Here is a 17,922-nt window from a genome sequence, read left to right as displayed (position 1 = left end):
TGACTCAAGTGAAACAGCTTTAAAAAGAGAGAAAACAAGACAGATTAAACAAAAGAGGTGGGTCTCACAACACAAAATATCTTAACTGTCCAAGGGCAGGGTAAAGAGGTCCATCTTTAGCGTACAACAAAGATTATGCTAGGTGCCCTCACCCTCTCCTAGGCTGCCATTCCCCTTTCTTCTAGCAGGACTACCAAGAGATACTTGAGGAAACTATTTTTATTTTATTTTGAGGTTAATTGGTTCTGATGGATGACTGTAATAGGGAATGAAAAAGAAAATATTAAAGGTGGCCTTTACTTCTAACAATAACTAATATTTGTGTTTGTGTTAACAAACCGGCTTTCTTAACTTTTAAATGTATATTTTTTAATTGATCAAAAATGTACTGATTTCTTGGAATTCGACAGGCACTTAAAATTTATTTATTTATTTGCAGCATTTCAGTTAACTAATTGTGAGTTTTTTTTTTCATTTCTTCATAAAGGTTGGGTTTTTCAACATTCTGACTGTGACTCTAAAGACCTAGAATGGAAAGCACCATATGTCTGGGCAGTGGAAAGATTACGAATGGCAAAGATCGAAATGTAATATTGAAAATGGGATTTTCTATTATGGCTTTAAAAATATATTCTTGTTAAACTGAAAATTTTCTATTTTATTACAGGCTAAAATAACCAGAGATGGTTTAAGATGTGTTAAATTGCTAGCAAGATGCTCAGAGAGGCCCATGGGAGAGTAGGCAGGGCCTCTGGTGTTTTCTAACTGGAAAGGGGTAGCATGGAGGCCCTGGCAGTATGAACCAATGGCCTGAGTGGGTGCTTCCAGTTGGGACCCATATATGACAGCTGTTGCAGTTTGTCATAATCAAAGCATCTTCTTTTTTAGCCACTGTGACTGCACAAATCACACGGTGTGAAAAGTCCTCATGTGAAAGTGTTGCTTCATGCAGTTTGTGCCCTCATGCAATCACTGTTGGGCCCAAGAGCAATCCTGTATGATCATGTGAAGCAGGGCTGGCCATACCATTAGGCACAGGAGGGCTTTTGCCTCGGGCAGGAGGTGTTGGGAATTTGTGCACCAAGTGGTCTTCCCTATGTTTCCTGCTTCCCTCAGGTGCAGCACAGTTTTGATATAAGAACCTACTGCCAGTCCTGGCAGGTTTTGGACGTAGAATAGCGGGGCAGCATCCTCTGCTCTTTTCCCTCAGAAAGTAAAATGTCTTGGGCTAGCCTTGATGTGGAACATAAAACCATGTTATAAAACCACATTACAGAAACTCATTTCCTATTGGGGGGGAATTAAATAATTGAATATTTGGTATTTGACAGGAGTGGGAAATGAAGATACCTTTTTCTTAGGGACAACAACCTCAGAATCATGATGTCTGGTAATTTTTAAAAACGTCCCCAATGTAGTGAGGACTGAATTAATCCTAGCAAGTATTTTTTGAAAAACTATATCATTTTCAGAAGTCTTTTACTTTCTTGGGCCCTGTGTTTCCCTATACAGTTCTAAGTGAATGACTCGATTAATCTTGATCAAATGACTATCTTCTGTTAGCTTTAACTGTTTTTACACTTGTATGTTCTATATTATTACTGGAAGATTTATTTTCATCTGAGATATAATTATATAGACAAAAACTATGCAAACCAATCCATCCCTGAGGAGGAGAGTATGTTTTCTTTTTCAGTGTTTATCACCCCTATTGGCACATAGACCTGGCGCTGAAATCCTGATCCCCATTTTGGAAGGTACAGCGCTGACTGCTGCCAGGTTTCTGTGCCAATGCTGTTGAACTTGACTTAGTGTTATTGAATGCTTATTCCTAGCCTGGTCAGCAAAAAGGTGTCCTGAGTGCTATCTTGTTGCAGAATTTAAGGTGTAAGGAATGTTGGCTTCCAGTCAAGGATTCTCCTTAGATTTCCTCTAATATTTAGAATTACAAGCTACCGGAATGCTTTCCTGCTTAATTCCCGCCATCAGTTAAAGGTTTGGATATCTGACACTGTCAAAGTCAGCAATGTGTAATATATAGACTATGAGAAAATTCACAGTGACATTGAAATAAAGCTGCTTGAAGACGCATAAATATGCTGCCTACCAATGGAAAGGACAGTCCAGTCCAGTAGCTCTTCTTTGAATAAAGTACACATAGTAGCTTATGCAAGCGCAGGCCAAAATGATATAACGCTCACTCTCCTTCAGCACCAACAGTGAAGAAAGCTAGCTGCTCTGTTGCATTTTCCCTGTTTAACTAGTACTGTAGCTCAGTAACTGCTAGGATACTTAAGAGCTGCAGGTGATGTCCAGGTTTCTGTGTAAAAGGGAGATGGGGCAACTATTGACTTAGAAGTAAAGGTAAAGGTAAAGGGACCCCTGACCATTAGGTCCAGTCGTGACCGACTCTGGGGTTGCGCGCTCATCTCGCATTATCGGCCGAGGGAGCCGGCGTATAGCTTCCAGGTCATGTGGCCAGCATGACAAAGTCGCTTCTGGCAAACCAGAGCAGCACATGGACTTACTGCTAAATCTGGACTGGGGTTGAGCCGTGGCACTGGTTGGTGTTCCTTTATTAATGTGCTTATTCAGAATAACAGGCAAATAATTGGTCAAGATCTTTTGAAAATAAAACCAAAAATGTAAAATGAGGGTGAAACGTAGTCTAGATTAGGATTTCTGTGTTCAGAATCTGTATTAGGACTCTACCGAGTTGCCTGAGCAATAGGCAAGTGAATTTAGACTTGCATCTTACATTCTAAACTGTTTTTCTTTCTAAATATAAAGGGTATTTTCAAAGCTCTTACAGGGTTTGGATTGAATTAAACTGCTTTTTACTTGGATGAATAGAAGACTGGTGCCTGGAATATGCTGTACTACATTGCTTATTGAGATCATATAGAAAGCTGAACTTTTTCAGCCTAAAAGCTAGCTATGTTGAAGACCTTATTTAAGAGAATTTCTTAGTAAATAATTGATCAAAAAAATATATCCCAAACAGAACTGAGCAACTGTCTAAGCTGAAAGAATCAGGATTTGACAAGCCTATTATTCTTCGTCATTATGGTGATATCAAGAAGGAAACCTTTCCCCAAAACATCAAAGGGCTGCCCAGTAAGAAAGTCTCTTCTGAGAGCCTGTATGAAAAACCACAGTTGCCAGTGATCAAACAAGCTGAGCCAGCCTTAAAAAAACTGCACTATGGATTGGTTGATGGATCATCCTTCATTTAATATCCTTTGAAAGTGTAACATAAAAGAGAATTCCATCTATCAGGAATGGGAGGAAACATTTCTACAACAAAGAAAAAGCATGGATTTAAAATTACTTAATTCACTTGGCAGGCAGGAAGCAAATTTGTTTAGGATTTCTGAGTAAACGTCTTTAAGGATTGAACTGTACAGTGGTACCTCGGTTTATGAACACAATTGGTTCCAGAAGTCTGTTCATAAACTGAAGCGTTCATAAACTGAAAGGAACTTTCCCATTGAAAGTAATGGAAAGTGAATTAATCCGTTCCAAATGGGTCCGCGGTGTTCGTAAACCGAAAATTCATAAACTGAGGTGTTCATAAACCGAGGTTCCACTATAAAAGGTTCTAGAATCTAGATCACTTTACAGGAGCAAGACATTTTGAAAAATCTGTTTCCAAATAATGGTGTGCGGTTTTATGCAGGTTAAGTCTGGAATCAAAAACGTGATTTTTGTGTGTGTGGACTTGCTTTAGAACTTTTTATCCAAACTGAAAAGAAGGAAAGTAGTGAGTCATGACCCAAGCATTTTCGTTCCTACTCACTTGAATGTCAAAATTTTAGATTACCTGCTGCTGATTTGAGAAAACAGAGAAGGACCCCTTATCACTTGAAGTTACTAAACCTCAAACTGTCTAAAGTTTTATATAGAAACAGGTCTTTGCATTTCTCTATCTATCTATCATCTATCTATCTATCTATCTATCTATCTATCTATCATCTAGCCATCTGAGCAGACAAACAGCTGCCAACAGTGGTGATGTGGAAAGTCATTCATGATAGCATCCACTTTAGCACAGATAGGTACACTGCTGCGTACCACACTGCTTATAATTTTGAAGTTTGTAGATGGGTACTTGGTAAATCCTCTGAATAAGCACCGATCAAGTTTGAGCTGCTGTCAAACGTACGGTAGACAAGAAATAGAATGAGTAATTTACAGTTGCATCGCACAAGCCATTCATGATTGTACATCCCAATACTGAATCCTCAGTGCAATTTTTAGTTCAATTCTACATGTATTATGAGTGAAAAAAACAGGCACTAATATTAGAGTTGTTTCAGTCATGACTGCATGTCATTGTTGCAGGCACCTTTTTTAGTAGTTCACTGGGTGTATCTGGTGCTATCCGTCATACATACCCATCTCCCCATAGCTCTTTGGCAAGCTTTATTTTAAAATTATTTTTATAGCATTTTAAAGGTTCTTCATTATACCATAAATAGTAATGGCTTGAATGAGGACAATAAACTGAAGCTGAGTCCCGTCAAGGTAGAGGTGCTTGTGGTTTGGTAGCTTCTAGATCTGGGAAACAGAAAGATGACTGTGGTTGGACCTCCCTAAAAGATCAGGTCCATAGCTTTGGTGGAGGGCGGGGGGAATATGCCTGTATTCCACTTCCATGGAGTATCTTTTTCCAAGCATGGCTGGTTTAGCTTTCCTGGACATGGCTAGCGTGGCCATGATTATCCATATTCTTGTAATCTCCTGTTTGGACTATTGTAATTTGCACTACACAAGCCTGTCCCTGAAGATGCCTCAGAGATTGCAATTGGTGCAAAATGCAGCAGTCAGAGTTTAGATGGTGCTTTCAAGCTTGGGACCTTTTTACGTTGGTCCTCAGAAATCTGTATTGGCTTTGTTGTTGGTCACTGAACCCAATTCAATCTCTCTCTCCTGGTAGTTTGATGATCTGCTGCACATCTACGGTAGATTTCTCCCCTTTACCAGCAATAGTTGGTGCTAAGATACATTTCTGAGCACAATTCAAAGTGTTGGTGCTGACCTTTAGAACCCTAAATGGCCTCGGCCCAGTATACCTGAAGGAGCATCTCCTCCCTCCATGTTCAGCTGGACACTGAGATCTAGCTCTGAGCATCTTCTGGCAGTTCTTTTACTGTGAGAAGTGAAGCTACAGGGAACCCAGTAGAGGGCCTTCTCGGCAGTTACCGGTACACCCTCCCTGTGAAACACCCTCCCATCAGATGTCAAGGAGATAAGTAACCATACAACTTTTAGAAGACACTTGAAAGCAGCCTGTATAGGGAAACTTTTTAATGTGTAGTGTTTTGTTGATGTTTTTATATATATTGGAAGCCCACCAGATGGACGGGGTATAAATAAAATTTATTATTATTATTATTATTATTAAAGTGCATTATAATTAGACACCTGGAAATGCTATATCCATCTCAGACAAATTCCTTGACTCTTCATTTACCTACCCCTCTGGACATGTTGCAGTCTGTCAGAGTTACTCTGATCTTCCTTGTGGTGGCTTGTACACCAATATATTTAATGACTGTCCCGATCGTGCGTTACTTGGAACATTTACTCCTTCTGGACATGGCAGCGTTTGCTTCTCTAACAGGTAAGAAGAGACGTTCGAGAGGGCTTCCTAACATCAAATGTTAACTGCAGCAGGCACTGTGAGACAGTCCTTTGGCGGTACCTGCTGTACTGAATGTGTTGTTGTTGTTTAGTCGTTTAGTCGTGTCCGACTCTTCGTGACCCCATGGACCATAGCACGCCAGGCACTCCTGTCTTCCACTGTCTCCCGCAGTTTGGTCAAACTCATGTTCGTAGCTTCGAGAACACTGTCCAACCATCTTGTCCTCTGACGTCCCCTTCTCCTAGTGCCCTCAATCTTTCCCAACATCAGGGTCTTTTCCAAGGATTCTTCTCTTCTCATGAGGTGGCCAAAGTATTGGAGCCTCAGCTTCACGATCTGTCCTTCCAGGGAGCACTCAGGGCTGATTTCCTTAAGAATGGATAGGTTTGATCTTCTTGCAGTCCATGGGACTCTCAAGAGTCTCCTCCAGCACCATAATTCAAAAGCATCAATTCTTCGGCGATCAGCCTTCTTTATGGTCCAGCTCTCACTTCCATACATCACTACTGGGAAAACCATAGCTTTAACTATACGGACCTTTGTCGGCAAGGTGATGTCTCTGCTTTTTAAGATGCTGTCTAGGTTTGTCATTGCTTTTCTCCCAAGAAGCAGGCGTCTTTTAATTTCGTGACTGCTGTCACCATCTGCAGTGATCAAGGAGCCCAAGAAGGTAAAATCTCTCACTGCCTCCATTTCTTCCCCTTCTATTTGCCAGGAGGTGATGGGACCAGTGGCCATGATCTTGGTTTTTTTGATGTTGAGCTTCAGACCATATTTTGCACTCTCCTCTTTCACCCTCATTAAAAGGTTCTTTAATTCCTCCTCGCTTTCTGCCATCAAGGTTGTGTCATCTGCATATCTGAGGTTGTTGATATTTCTTCCGGCAATCTTAATTCCGGCTTGGGATTCATCTAGTCCAGCCTTTCGCATGATGAATTCTGCATATAAGTTAAATAAGCAGGGAGACAATATACAACCTTGTCGTACTCCTTTCCCAATTTTGAACCACTCAGTTGTTCCATATCCAGTTCTAACTGTAGCTTCTTGTCCCACATAGAGATTTCTCAGGAGACAGATGAGGTGATCAGGCACTCCCATTTCTTTAAGAACTTGCCATAGTTTGCTGTGGTCGACACAGTCAAAGGCTTTTGCATAGTCAATGAAGCAGAAGTAGACGTTTTTCTGGAATGTACTGAATGTAGGGCATAATTAAAAGGCTCCCACATTGTTTCAAGCATGACTCACTCCCTCGCAAACTAAAAGTGTGCTTCAAAAGCTTCCATTCACTCCACCCAGAACAGCGTAGACATCTTAAGGTAGCAGCTGGCACTGCTGCGCAGTGACAGCCACTGATCCATCAAGTTGGGCCTGGTGACCTGCCATTGGTTGGCTCAAAACACTTGACACAGCAGGTGGAGGTGCCTTGCTGGTGCAGCACTTCTTATACCCTTTCTTTAAAATCTTGTTTAATTTACACGGTAGTTTAGAGCTCAAGGTAGGCCATGTACCAACTTGCTGTGTAGAATCAGAGCCTTGTAGAGTTCAAGTATCCTCTCAACTTGTGGTGAGTTAAAAGCATTCCATTGACACAAATTTTTTATATGGAATAGAATGGGAAGGGAGAGCAAAGTCTTTCACACCTAGTTTAACCCTATCAGCCTAGGCTGTGCAGCATGCCTCTACTGATTTGTGGATCATAGCCTTAGCAGATGAAAGTGTGGGTTTTTTGCCTTGGATAATACCACAATGGGATATAATATATATGATAGGTCATTGATTCCTGTAAAGTATGCCTAGAATAAGAACCAGTGTTAACATGGGGTTTTCCAGGCACCTTCATGTTTTGCAGTTAAAAAGCAATGGCTATGTTACGAAATAATTTTGTGACTCTCTTAAGGCTGGATTCTTCATTCACAGCCACTGTGCACACCTGTGTTGAATGCTATATGAAAATATAGACGAAGCAATAAATATGCAAATTACTATGTTAATTAAAAGCACCAAGATCAAAGTAGACAGCTTGAGTTACCCATTATGTTTTACTAAATGGCACCGTGAAAAACTGGCTTTTGGTTTCTGCAGCAGCAGCATAGCAATGATATTTAATCAGGAAGGAGGCATGGTGACTAATAAAGATGGAGAAATACTACGCCAGTGGAAATGGCCTGGGGAAGGGAAGCTTGATGACCCAGTTATTATGCAGGTAGCATTTATTCTTTTTTTTATTCAATTCTTTTTTCTAATACTGTACTGCTTTCCTTCTGGGGGATGCTGTTATTTACAGTGTTGTAAATTATTCAGCTAACAGAAGTAGCTAACTACCTAAGCTACCTCACAGTAAAATTAATGAGGAATGAAGTTTAATGAAGAAAATGGTACTTTGAATTAATTTTCTTCTTCCCAAGATTAAGCAGCACAAACACTACAATGAAGATTGAGCCATCATGGTACAAAACAGGATCATATTCATATATGAAATCCATATTTTTATAAATTACATGTGCTTTTGTATGAATGAGTTATTATAATATATTTATGTTTTTAAGTGTGTTGTAAGTTGCCTGGGACGCAGGTGGCGCTGTGGGTTAAACCACAGAGCCTAGGGCTTGCTGATCAGGTCAGCGGTTCGAATCCCTGTGACGGGGTGAGCTCCCGTTGCTCGGTCCCAGCTCCTGCCAACCTAGCAGTTTGAAAGCACATCAAAGTGCAAGTAGATAAATAGGTACCACTCCAAGCGGGAAGGTAAAAGGCATTTCCGTGTGCTGCTCTGGTTTGCCAGGAGCGGCTTTGTTATGCTGATCCATATGACCTGGAAACTGTACGCCAGCTCCCTTGGCCAATAACGCGAGATGAGCGCCACAACCCCAGAGTTGGTCACGACTGGACCTAATGATCAGGGATACCTTTACCTAAGTTGCCTGGAGATATCTGTGTAACAACTGACTTAAGAAGCCTAATAATAATAAAACAGAAGAGAAGTGGGAAACTGCATTACTTTAAAACTGAACTGCTTTGCTCCTGTCCCTTCCTTTCCCCCTAAGGTAACATGCTTAACCTAGCACTTCTTAAACTGTCAAGAGTAGAAAAGTCATGTTTGCACTCGACCTTTCCTTGCTATGATGTAAGATTTGAAGTAGAGATAAAATTTTACCCCTTTATCTAGCAACCCAACCCTATGCAATCCTGGCAACTAGCTATGCTCTGTACTTGCTACAACTACCCCAGCAACCTACATCTGGCAAGAAGTACAGAAGCCTAATTATATCTTGCAATTATATGTGCCCAATTATATCTTGCAGACACTGGGTTTGTTTTTTTTAAAAGGAGTGTGGTAGAAAACTTGCTCTGCATTTGAAAGGTCCAAAGTAGACTTGGATGAGAACCCTGTCTGAAATCCTAGATAGTCATTGCCAATCAGTATTGACAGTAATGAAGTAGATAGACCAGTGGTTTTGATGATACAGTAGTTGACAGATTCCTGCATTCCCACAACAGTATTTCTGGGAAAGCACCATAGCTCATTTGTATCACACCTGCTCTGCATGCAGAAGGCCCTAGGTTCAATCCCTGGCACCTTCAGGTAATATGCCTGGGGAATTCTCCTGTCTGAAACCCCAAAGCCAGTCAAAGCAGAATAGACAATTCTGAGCTGAATGGACCAAACTGCTTTGGGGGAGGAATGGAACATCAGGCGGGAAGGGAGGTGGGATGGAGTATCCTGGAGAGGTGCACTGGAACACCATAAACAAGAGCTCTCTGGTTAGTGACAGATTTCCCTTGTGGCTTCCTATCTTCATTTTGGCAAATCTCCTAGCTGAACAATACTGTGAAGTACACATCTCTTATGTCTTACTCTAGGTTAACAAGTGCATCACTGTGAAGGTTGCAGGACGCTTTGCTGTTGGATTGCTTTACAAGTGGCGACATGAAAGCGTGCGTTTGTCTTTGTCACCGGTGCGAGGTGTGGCTGGTCCACAGTTAGAAAATCTGGTATGGTGCAATAGCTCATGAGGCAAAAAATCCCACACAACATGCCAGTCAGGCTAGAGCCTATAGGGAGGTTGCAGGGAGATAATAGCTCTCCGTGGTTGGTTGTGGGAGAATTTGGTTGCGAGAAGATGTGCAAGAAATAAAATATTTGTTGCACAGTAGTTTCAAAAGGAATAACATAGAAGAGGGCCGTTTCCAGCATACTGTTTCCATGCAAATGGACTTCTCCATTCAGTTCAAAATCAGGATTAGCTTGATATTTAAATTTATGGGAATAATATTGGAAGCCCTACACAAATGTTAGAGTCATAGTGGATTGCGTGTATCCAGGCAAGTGCAATAGTGAGACAAATGAATATAGAGAAGACACTACCACATTATTTTCTCCTACATCAGGGATAGGGACTCCCAATTCCCACCATCCCATAATATAACAAAGACACCACAGTCTCCAGTGACCTACAGTTTAAGGAAACCAACCCTGAGGTATGTGCTGACAGCACCCCTGAAATCTCTCACTGCTCGGAGATTGGGGTGCACATAGCAGTATTTTAAGCAGCTACCGCATCACAGCCAGGAGCCAAACAGAAGTATATTGCTGTTTGGTTACAGGTAATCTGATGTCAGTCACACAGAATTTAGCTTCCGCTATTTTCTGATGGGGTTATGTGCTTCATGGCTGGTAGCAATTCAACAGCAGATGCAGTTGCCAAACAAAAGGTTCACCTGTTTCGTTGCTTGTCATGTAGCTATGGGAAATTATAGGACAAGAAGGAAAGAAAAATGGGTAGAAACTCAATGGATTGCACATAATTAAAGCAAGTTCTGTTGTTTGTTCTCTCTTGGTTTTCTAGAGCAAGATATTCACAGAAGTTAATCTACCATCTACATCAGTAAAAGGCTTTTCTAAAACACATGGCAAAACAGAAGAGACAAAAAAATCTCTTAAAAAAGAAGTAATCAGCTGTCAGAAACTCAATATTAAAATAAGTACGGTAAATGTAATTTTATTTTCACACTGCTACAGCTTACTTTTTTCTAACATTTCCTCTGCCTTTGCCCACCCACTAGGATACTGTAACAGCAGCATATTTTGCTACAATTTTTGTTATGCTGATTTAACAGCAGCGTATTTTGCTACAATTTATTTTGTTATGCTGATTTAACACCATAAAACTTGTATGCAAAATGCCCCTTCAGCTAATGTAGCTTTGATTCCTTATTTCACAATAACGTAAGAATATGTCTTGACCAACCCAATAGAAATGAAAGGCAGATGTACAATATTTGCAGCTGTTTACTGGAAGCTTGGGTGACACAAAAAGATTCCACATACCTGCAAATGCAGAAAGGAGACTGAATAAATATAAATAAGAGGGCGGGGAGATAACTGAGGATGGAAAGAAGGAGAAAGGGCAGAAGCAAAGGGGGCCACAAGACAGAAGAAGCAGGGGCCAAGAGAAAGGAAATACAAGTTGAAGCCAGCCAAGATTGTTGCCTACTGGTCTACTGGTCATGTCTATGACTTTGTACATATTCCTCCCATTTGATGGGTTGTACTTTGATGAACTGAAAGGAGAAGGGAAGGAAGCAAGGGTTTGAGGTGAAGGGACAAAGGAAAGAATGAAGCAGGCAGATTAGGAGATAACATGTGGGAAAAGCAGAAGCTGAGGTGGGATCAAGTGGAGGCAATAGAATAGAACAGAAATATAGGCCAAGAGAATGGAAAGTGGAACAAAGCAGCTGAGAACAAGGAAGAGAATACCAGCCACATAAAGGATCACATGTTGACTTTTTGTTATGTATTTTATATGTGACATCATATTTATACCCTGCCTTTCCTCCATGGAGATAAAGGCGGTGTACATAATTCTCCCCACCCCCTCACCATATTATCATTGAAACTCCTCTGTAAGGTAGGTTAGGATGATAGACAGTGACTCCCAGCAAGCTTCATGGCTAAGTAGAGATTGGAACCCTGGTCTCCCAGGTCTGACTAACCACTATGGCACACTGTTCAGTTTTAGGTTCCAGGTTCAGACTGCTTTGCTAGAACCTTTATTTAGTTTTTATCTTCTGGGAATGTTTGTACCAGCCATTCTATTGTTATCAGGTCCCTTATTACTTTTATTGCTTTTTCTTTGTTGTGCTGCTCAGAATTTGATCTGATTTCTGATTTTAAAAATTACCACAGGAGAGAATACCTAGAATTCCAGAAGGGGATCTAAGCCATGTCAAAGACTACAACCCTACCAGAGAATTAAAAGTGCTGAGATGTAAAATCAAGAATGTCCTAGAAGACTGGATGGAATATTACCGGATAGCCTTAGGTCAGTCTTTAATTTAGTAGCATAAGTATTGAAAGAGGATGCTAACACTTCTAAATTCAGAGGAATGATGAAATAAGTAATGACAGGGTTTATATTTTTGGCATTGGGTATTTAAATATATTTTAAAATTATAATCAGTATGTATAGACTAAACATTACAGTTCATCTGCATTTGTATCTGTTAATGTGATATTAACCTAACAGCTGCATCTGCTTTGCAAAAAGGGAATATGAAATCACTTAATGAAATTATATACTGCTTTATCTTGTTTTACATTTTTAATCTGAAAGGTACACTTTCCTATAACCATTGATTTCACATTTCATTAGTTTGTTTGCAGGGTATGCTTTGAGATTGGACTTTTGGTACTAATTATTTTCATTTATGTATACATGAAAATACATACATCACATAGTCATGTGTGATTGATTAAAAATAACCCCACATGATATATGTATACATGTGTGAACTAAGCCAGTATTCTGTGTGTGATTTCATTTCCCTTAGTTCCACAGCCTATTGTATTGACAGGAGAAACAGGAATACCGGTATTTCCTTATCCTACATCTCCAGGGCACTCACCATATATAGCAGAAGAACACTTTGTGTTCTTAGCTTGAGTTTGAGCTGATCATTTGTCATGCTGCCTAGGGCTAATGGGAATTGGATCCAACAACACCTGGAAGGCAAAAGGTTCACCCTCACTAGGCTAGAAGATAAGAACTGGGACAATTTCTCTACACCAGAGCAAAGAGGTGAAGCGCTGGTGGAAGCTTGAGCCTAGGGGAAGCAGAGAAGCAGAGTGCAATGTGGTCTATGAACATTGTCTTTCCTTTGGCCAGCGTTTTATTGGAAGCAGATGTCTTGCTTGATCAAAATGTGATGTTAATTTTCGTAGCTATTTTCAAAGTTCTTCCTTTTCACAGTACAGAAACACTAAGCGTTATAAATAATAAAAATTAACATTTGGTTGCAATTATTTCTTAAGTGTATAAAAAGGTATTTTATACTCTTAACTTCTTAAAACAATATTTCCTGGAAGTTGTATGAATGGGAAGGACTCCACTTGAAGGGAACATTTTGCTTTGCACTTTCAGTTCTTGTGATGTGCAGTTGTGCTCACACAGTTAACTAAATTCCACATGCATCTAAGTCAGCTGTCTTATATGTGAGCTTAAGGCCTTTTTTAAGTTTGTTGCCTTGGTGGTGTATTGTTGCATTTCAGAAATCAGCTCACCACACACACACAGAACCTCAGCCTTCCCTCGGATTGCTGGCAGACGGTGCAAAACACAACATGCGGGTGCTTTCCTTGGCTTCCATACAGAGCAGGGAAAAGAGAATGACAGGGAGACCCCTACACCAGGCAACCATCCTCCTTTCCAGTCTGTTCCGTCTTGTGGCCCCACTAAAGGTGTGTCACCTGGTTCTTACAGGTAAAAGCACAAGAAGTCAAATGCCTACCAACTCCCTTTGCAATGGAGAGTAAATACTTCACCATTCTGTGAATATATTTAGGAATTTGATGTAGCACTATGACGACCCTTTCTTCAGTGCAAGCGTTTCAGTTTGCCAGATGGAACGATTCCCCCCTCTCCTCTGCCTGCAAGCTGCCAAGCCAATTTGGCTGGGGGCAGGCAGGGACCAAGGAAAAGCCTCATTGCACTAGTGGATAAATTTCCCAATTTGCTCAGAATATTACTTTTCTTTTATTAAAGTTAATTTTAAAACTTTGTGCTGGGTAAAGGAAAATAAATTGAGAAAATATTCCAAAGGGGCAGATGTAAAATGTTGAAATACTGTATTAATTCTTTTTTGAAGCGATGAGTTTAGTTTCCAAATCCTCTTAAGATAAAAAGGTAAAGGGACCCCTGACCATTAGGTCCAGTCGTGACTGACTCGGGTTGCGACGCTCATCTTGCGTTATTGGCCAAGGGAGCCGTGTACAGCTTCCAGGTCATGTGGCCAGCATGACAAAGCCGCTTCTGGTGAACCAGAGCAGCACACGGAAACACTGTTTACCTTCCCGCTTGGAGCGGTACCTATTTATCTACTTGCACTCTGACATGCTTTCAAACTGCTAGGTTGGCAGGAGCTGGGACCAAGCAACGGGAGCTCACCCCATCGCGGGGATTCGAACCGCCGACCTTCTGATCGGCAAGCTCTAGGCTCTGTGGTTTAACCCACAGTGCCACCCGCGTCCCTTAATTAAGATAGGTGCATGCTAAAAATTGGGTCATGAATTAACCACAGCACACATAAGCTCAACTGATAAATCACCAGAGAGGAGTGGAACAACTTCCTTTATACTGGGATCTTATACTGCTCTGATTAAGTGTTTTAGGAATTCTAACGTGCTGAATATGCAGCGTGTACCTACTAAAACGATACTGCAGAGGTGCGGAATCTGTTGCACCCTGTATGCTGAATTACAGCTTCCATTATCTTTTAATATTGACCATGTTGGCTGGGGATGATGGGACTTGGAATTCAACAACACCTGGAAGGCCAGAGGTTCCCCACATATGCTGCATTGTATGAAACAGTCATTAGAAATGGGTTTACATTGCATATCAGCATAGATCCCTTAGAATTGCAGAAAAACTGTTGTGTGTTTATTTTCTCTTGCAGAGACTCTCATTTATTGAGCAGCATTTTCAGAACAAATAAACCACTCACAGCTCACCTTGATGTAAACAATGACACACTCCAAACCTCTCACAAAGCAAAGTAAGTAAAACTAAATACCATTTACTATGTTCTTTGAAGACTTACTAAGATTCTTTAAATGTCATTTATATTATTTGGAGCATATGTTTTAAGAATGACTCAAATATATATTCAGATGATTTTATAGTATTTTTACTTTGGAGAAGTAAGGAAAATATGACAATTAGATCAATTTAGAATAGCTTTGCATTATGTATATTATATATTTATTATTCTATTTATTATGTTATATTTTCCACTTTTCCTCCAAGGAGTTCAGGAGAGCATACATGGTTCTGTACCCTCCAACAATATTTCATCTTTGTAAAATAGACTAAAATTGATCTGCTTGCAATCCAGTGGCCTACATTTTACTATGTTTACTTGGATTCTGAAGTTGCAATCTCAACTAGGAATGTGAAGAAAGCAGCGCTTTTCCTCTGCAGCAAGCGACCAATATTTCCTTACATTTGTAATGTTATCACTGTAACAGTGCTAGATTCAGTTCTGGTAGTCTTGGAAGCAAGTTGTTCTTGTTTTTCCACAGAAATAAGCATTTGTGTCTTACACACTTCAGGACCTTACCACTATTTATTCAGCGTCTTACCCAATTTTTGTTCGAAGCTGTCTTCAGAACTTGTTCAGCCAGTTTATCCACACAAAGAACATCTGCTAGGAGTTTTCTTTATACAGTACTAGTTTGGCTAGTTCTTCTGCTCTGAAGGATCAGAAAGAGCATCAAAGTGCTGTCGACACAGTTATACCTTTAGAAAACCATGGATTTCAGCTAAAGTCAGGACTCCGGGTTTATTTGTACAACAATGCAAGGAGAAAAGAAGTGTGGGCAAGGTGATTGAGCGGGTGGTTGCTGAACTACAGGCACGCCTGGAGGATGTGGACCATTTAGGTCCCTTCCAGTCGGGATTTAGGCCTCATCATGGGACTGAAACTACATTGGTCGTGCTGGTTGATGATCTCTGGCGGGCCAGGGACTGAGGTGAAAGCTGTATCCTTGTCCTGCTGGATCTCTCAGCGGCCTTTGACACCACTGATCATGACATCCTTCCGGACTGTCTAGAGGAGTTGGGGGCTGGGGGCACTGTTATACAGTGGTTTCACTCCTCCCTCTTGGGCAATGTCCAGAAAGTGGTGATGGGGGATGAGTGTTCAGACCCTGGACTCTCAATTGTGGGGTGCCTCAGGGCTACGTCCTCTCCCCCATGCTTTTTAACATATGAAGCCACTGGGAGAGATCATCAGGAGGTTTGGGCTGGGTGTTCACCAGTATGCAAATGATACCCAGCTCTACCTCTCCTTCAAATCTGAACCAGTGAAGGCAGTGAAGCGCCTGGGGTGAGTGTCTGAAGGTGGTTGGAGGATGGATGGCAGCTAACAGATTGAGGTTGAATCCTGACAATACAGTAGTACTGTTTTGGGGGTACATGGGGTGGGAAGGTGTGGGGGGACTCCCTGCTCCTGAATGAGGTAACTGTGCCCCTGAAGGACCAGGTGCACAGCTTGGGAATCATTTTGGAGGTCTCCCTTTTGAGCACAGTGGTAGGATTTGTTTTTTAAATAACTAGCAAGGAGGTTAAGGTTAAAGGATATAAAAAATAGTAATAGACATCATTACAAAGCAAAAATACTAAAAAGGCAATTTACCAAGAAATTTGTTTATAGGTATGTGTGTTCACGAAGAGTCAGACACAACTAAACAACAACAACAACGTGTTCAAAGATGTGAGGATGAGAAGGAGACAGACAGAATGTATATACAGTACACACATACTTAAGTTGGCTTCAGTGTCATTCAGTGTCTTCAGGGACCCTTGAAAACTATAGGGATCTAGAGCAAAATATTGTAAGCCCCTTTGCAATGTTAATTAAATGAATAACTAAACAGAAGAGCTACAGTTAGCGACAAAATGTTGGATAGCCCTCAAGGAAATAGCTGATCCCAAAAGGCACATTAAAAGTTGTAGAGAAAAAGCATAATGATGACAAAAACAATGATATGATTTTGCAGCAGCCTTTTGAATTACCTGGGAAACAGAGAGACTTTGTTAGGTAGATCAAGTAAGTGTAAGCTGGTTAAAGTTTTGTTACTTCAGTTCATTCGCACTCCAACTTATGCTCCTTTTTACCACTGCTTTCTCATGACAGTGAAAAGGCATGTACTGCATCACACAGTGCCTGCCCTGTAGTCCTTCGAAGAATGATGCTGGGAGATGAAGTGAGGATATGCAGATGCAGCAACCATCAGATTCCATATGTTACAGACCTGGAATACGACCACATTATTAACAACCAGGTGTCTTCCTCAGAGCAGATCACTGTGGTCTGTGTGACTACTTCAGTGAGAGCGGCAGATTATGACCCCAGCACAGATAAGCACCTAGAGCAGCTCTATGAGAGAAAGAACAAGAACAGGAGTATGCCATGTACACAGGTAGGGCTCTCGGGTGTTGGTGTCTTAATCGCATCAGTGACCCAGTTCACCTGTTGACACTCAGCCAAGCTATGGCGAAGCATGAACACACAAAAATTGCAGGTGCCTCATTGTCCTGCTGGCATGCTAGCCAGAGCTAAATTGTGGGTGGCTTAGTCTTACGTCCAAACCTAAGTTTATGGTTTGTCTTGCTCCACACAAACCATGAGCTGTAACCAACATTTGTTCTTGGTTTGTTCCCCAGACAAACCATGAGCCCAAGTTTGGATGTAAAGCTAAGTGAAACCATGGTTTAGGTCCAGGTAGCATGGCATTAACAGGAAATGGGGAGGGATATTTTCCTGTGAGTACCCACCTGCTTGCTTGTTCACACTTAGCCATGGTATAACTTAGTATTGCATTTGAACTGGGCCGATGACTGATGTAAAAGCAAGATGATTTTGAATAACATCTTGGTGTGAAAAAATTGCTTCATTTTATATTTTTGACTTCTTACAAGTACAGAGAAATTGGGTTGTTGGCATAGGAGTTTAATGCCACGAAACCTCCATTTACATTATTTGTGGATTGGGGTACAAGCCTAGGGTTGTCATATGACCTCTTTTTCATGGGTATGTAAAATGAGTCGTCCTAGCGATCCATAGTTAAAAGTAGAAGTTGGCAAATGTGTCCTCTTTTTTGCTCTTCAAAATATGACAGCCCTAAGATGGGTGAGTTTTTTCTGAGCATGAATGCTGCTGCTGTTTCCCTAGTACACACTAGATCTAAATTAACAGTAGTACCCCCCCTTTTTTTT

At 40.9% G+C, this 17,922-nt stretch overlaps 1 protein-coding gene across 2 annotated transcripts in view; it reads left to right on the top strand.

Annotated features, from left to right (window-relative positions):
* LOC118090829 (uncharacterized) overlaps positions 1–17,922 on the top strand; it is a 43,053-nt gene that overhangs the window by 6,480 nt on the left and 18,651 nt on the right. The window contains exons 6-15 of one of the 2 annotated variants that reach the window (XM_060279707.1): positions 488–587; positions 3,005–3,235; positions 5,477–5,626; positions 7,730–7,850; positions 9,506–9,637; positions 10,492–10,593; positions 11,832–11,967; positions 13,194–13,404; positions 14,600–14,698; positions 16,841–17,126. In XM_060279707.1, the coding sequence (XP_060135690.1) occupies positions 488–587; positions 3,005–3,235; positions 5,477–5,626; positions 7,730–7,850; positions 9,506–9,637; positions 10,492–10,593; positions 11,832–11,967; positions 13,194–13,404; positions 14,600–14,698; positions 16,841–17,126 (1,568 nt within the window). Of the gene's footprint in view, positions 1–487; positions 588–3,004; positions 3,236–5,476; positions 5,627–7,729; positions 7,851–9,505; positions 9,638–10,491; positions 10,633–11,831; positions 11,968–13,193; positions 13,405–14,599; positions 14,699–16,840; positions 17,127–17,922 lie in introns of both variants that reach the window. The other variant, XM_035127078.2, reaches the window with a different exon arrangement.

Source organism: Zootoca vivipara, chromosome 10 (assembly GCF_963506605.1).
Source record: "Zootoca vivipara chromosome 10, rZooViv1.1, whole genome shotgun sequence".
NCBI lineage: Eukaryota > Metazoa > Chordata > Lepidosauria > Squamata > Lacertidae > Zootoca > Zootoca vivipara.
Note: the sequence above shows the minus strand (reverse complement) of the source record. Positions and strands in the feature narration are given on the sequence as shown.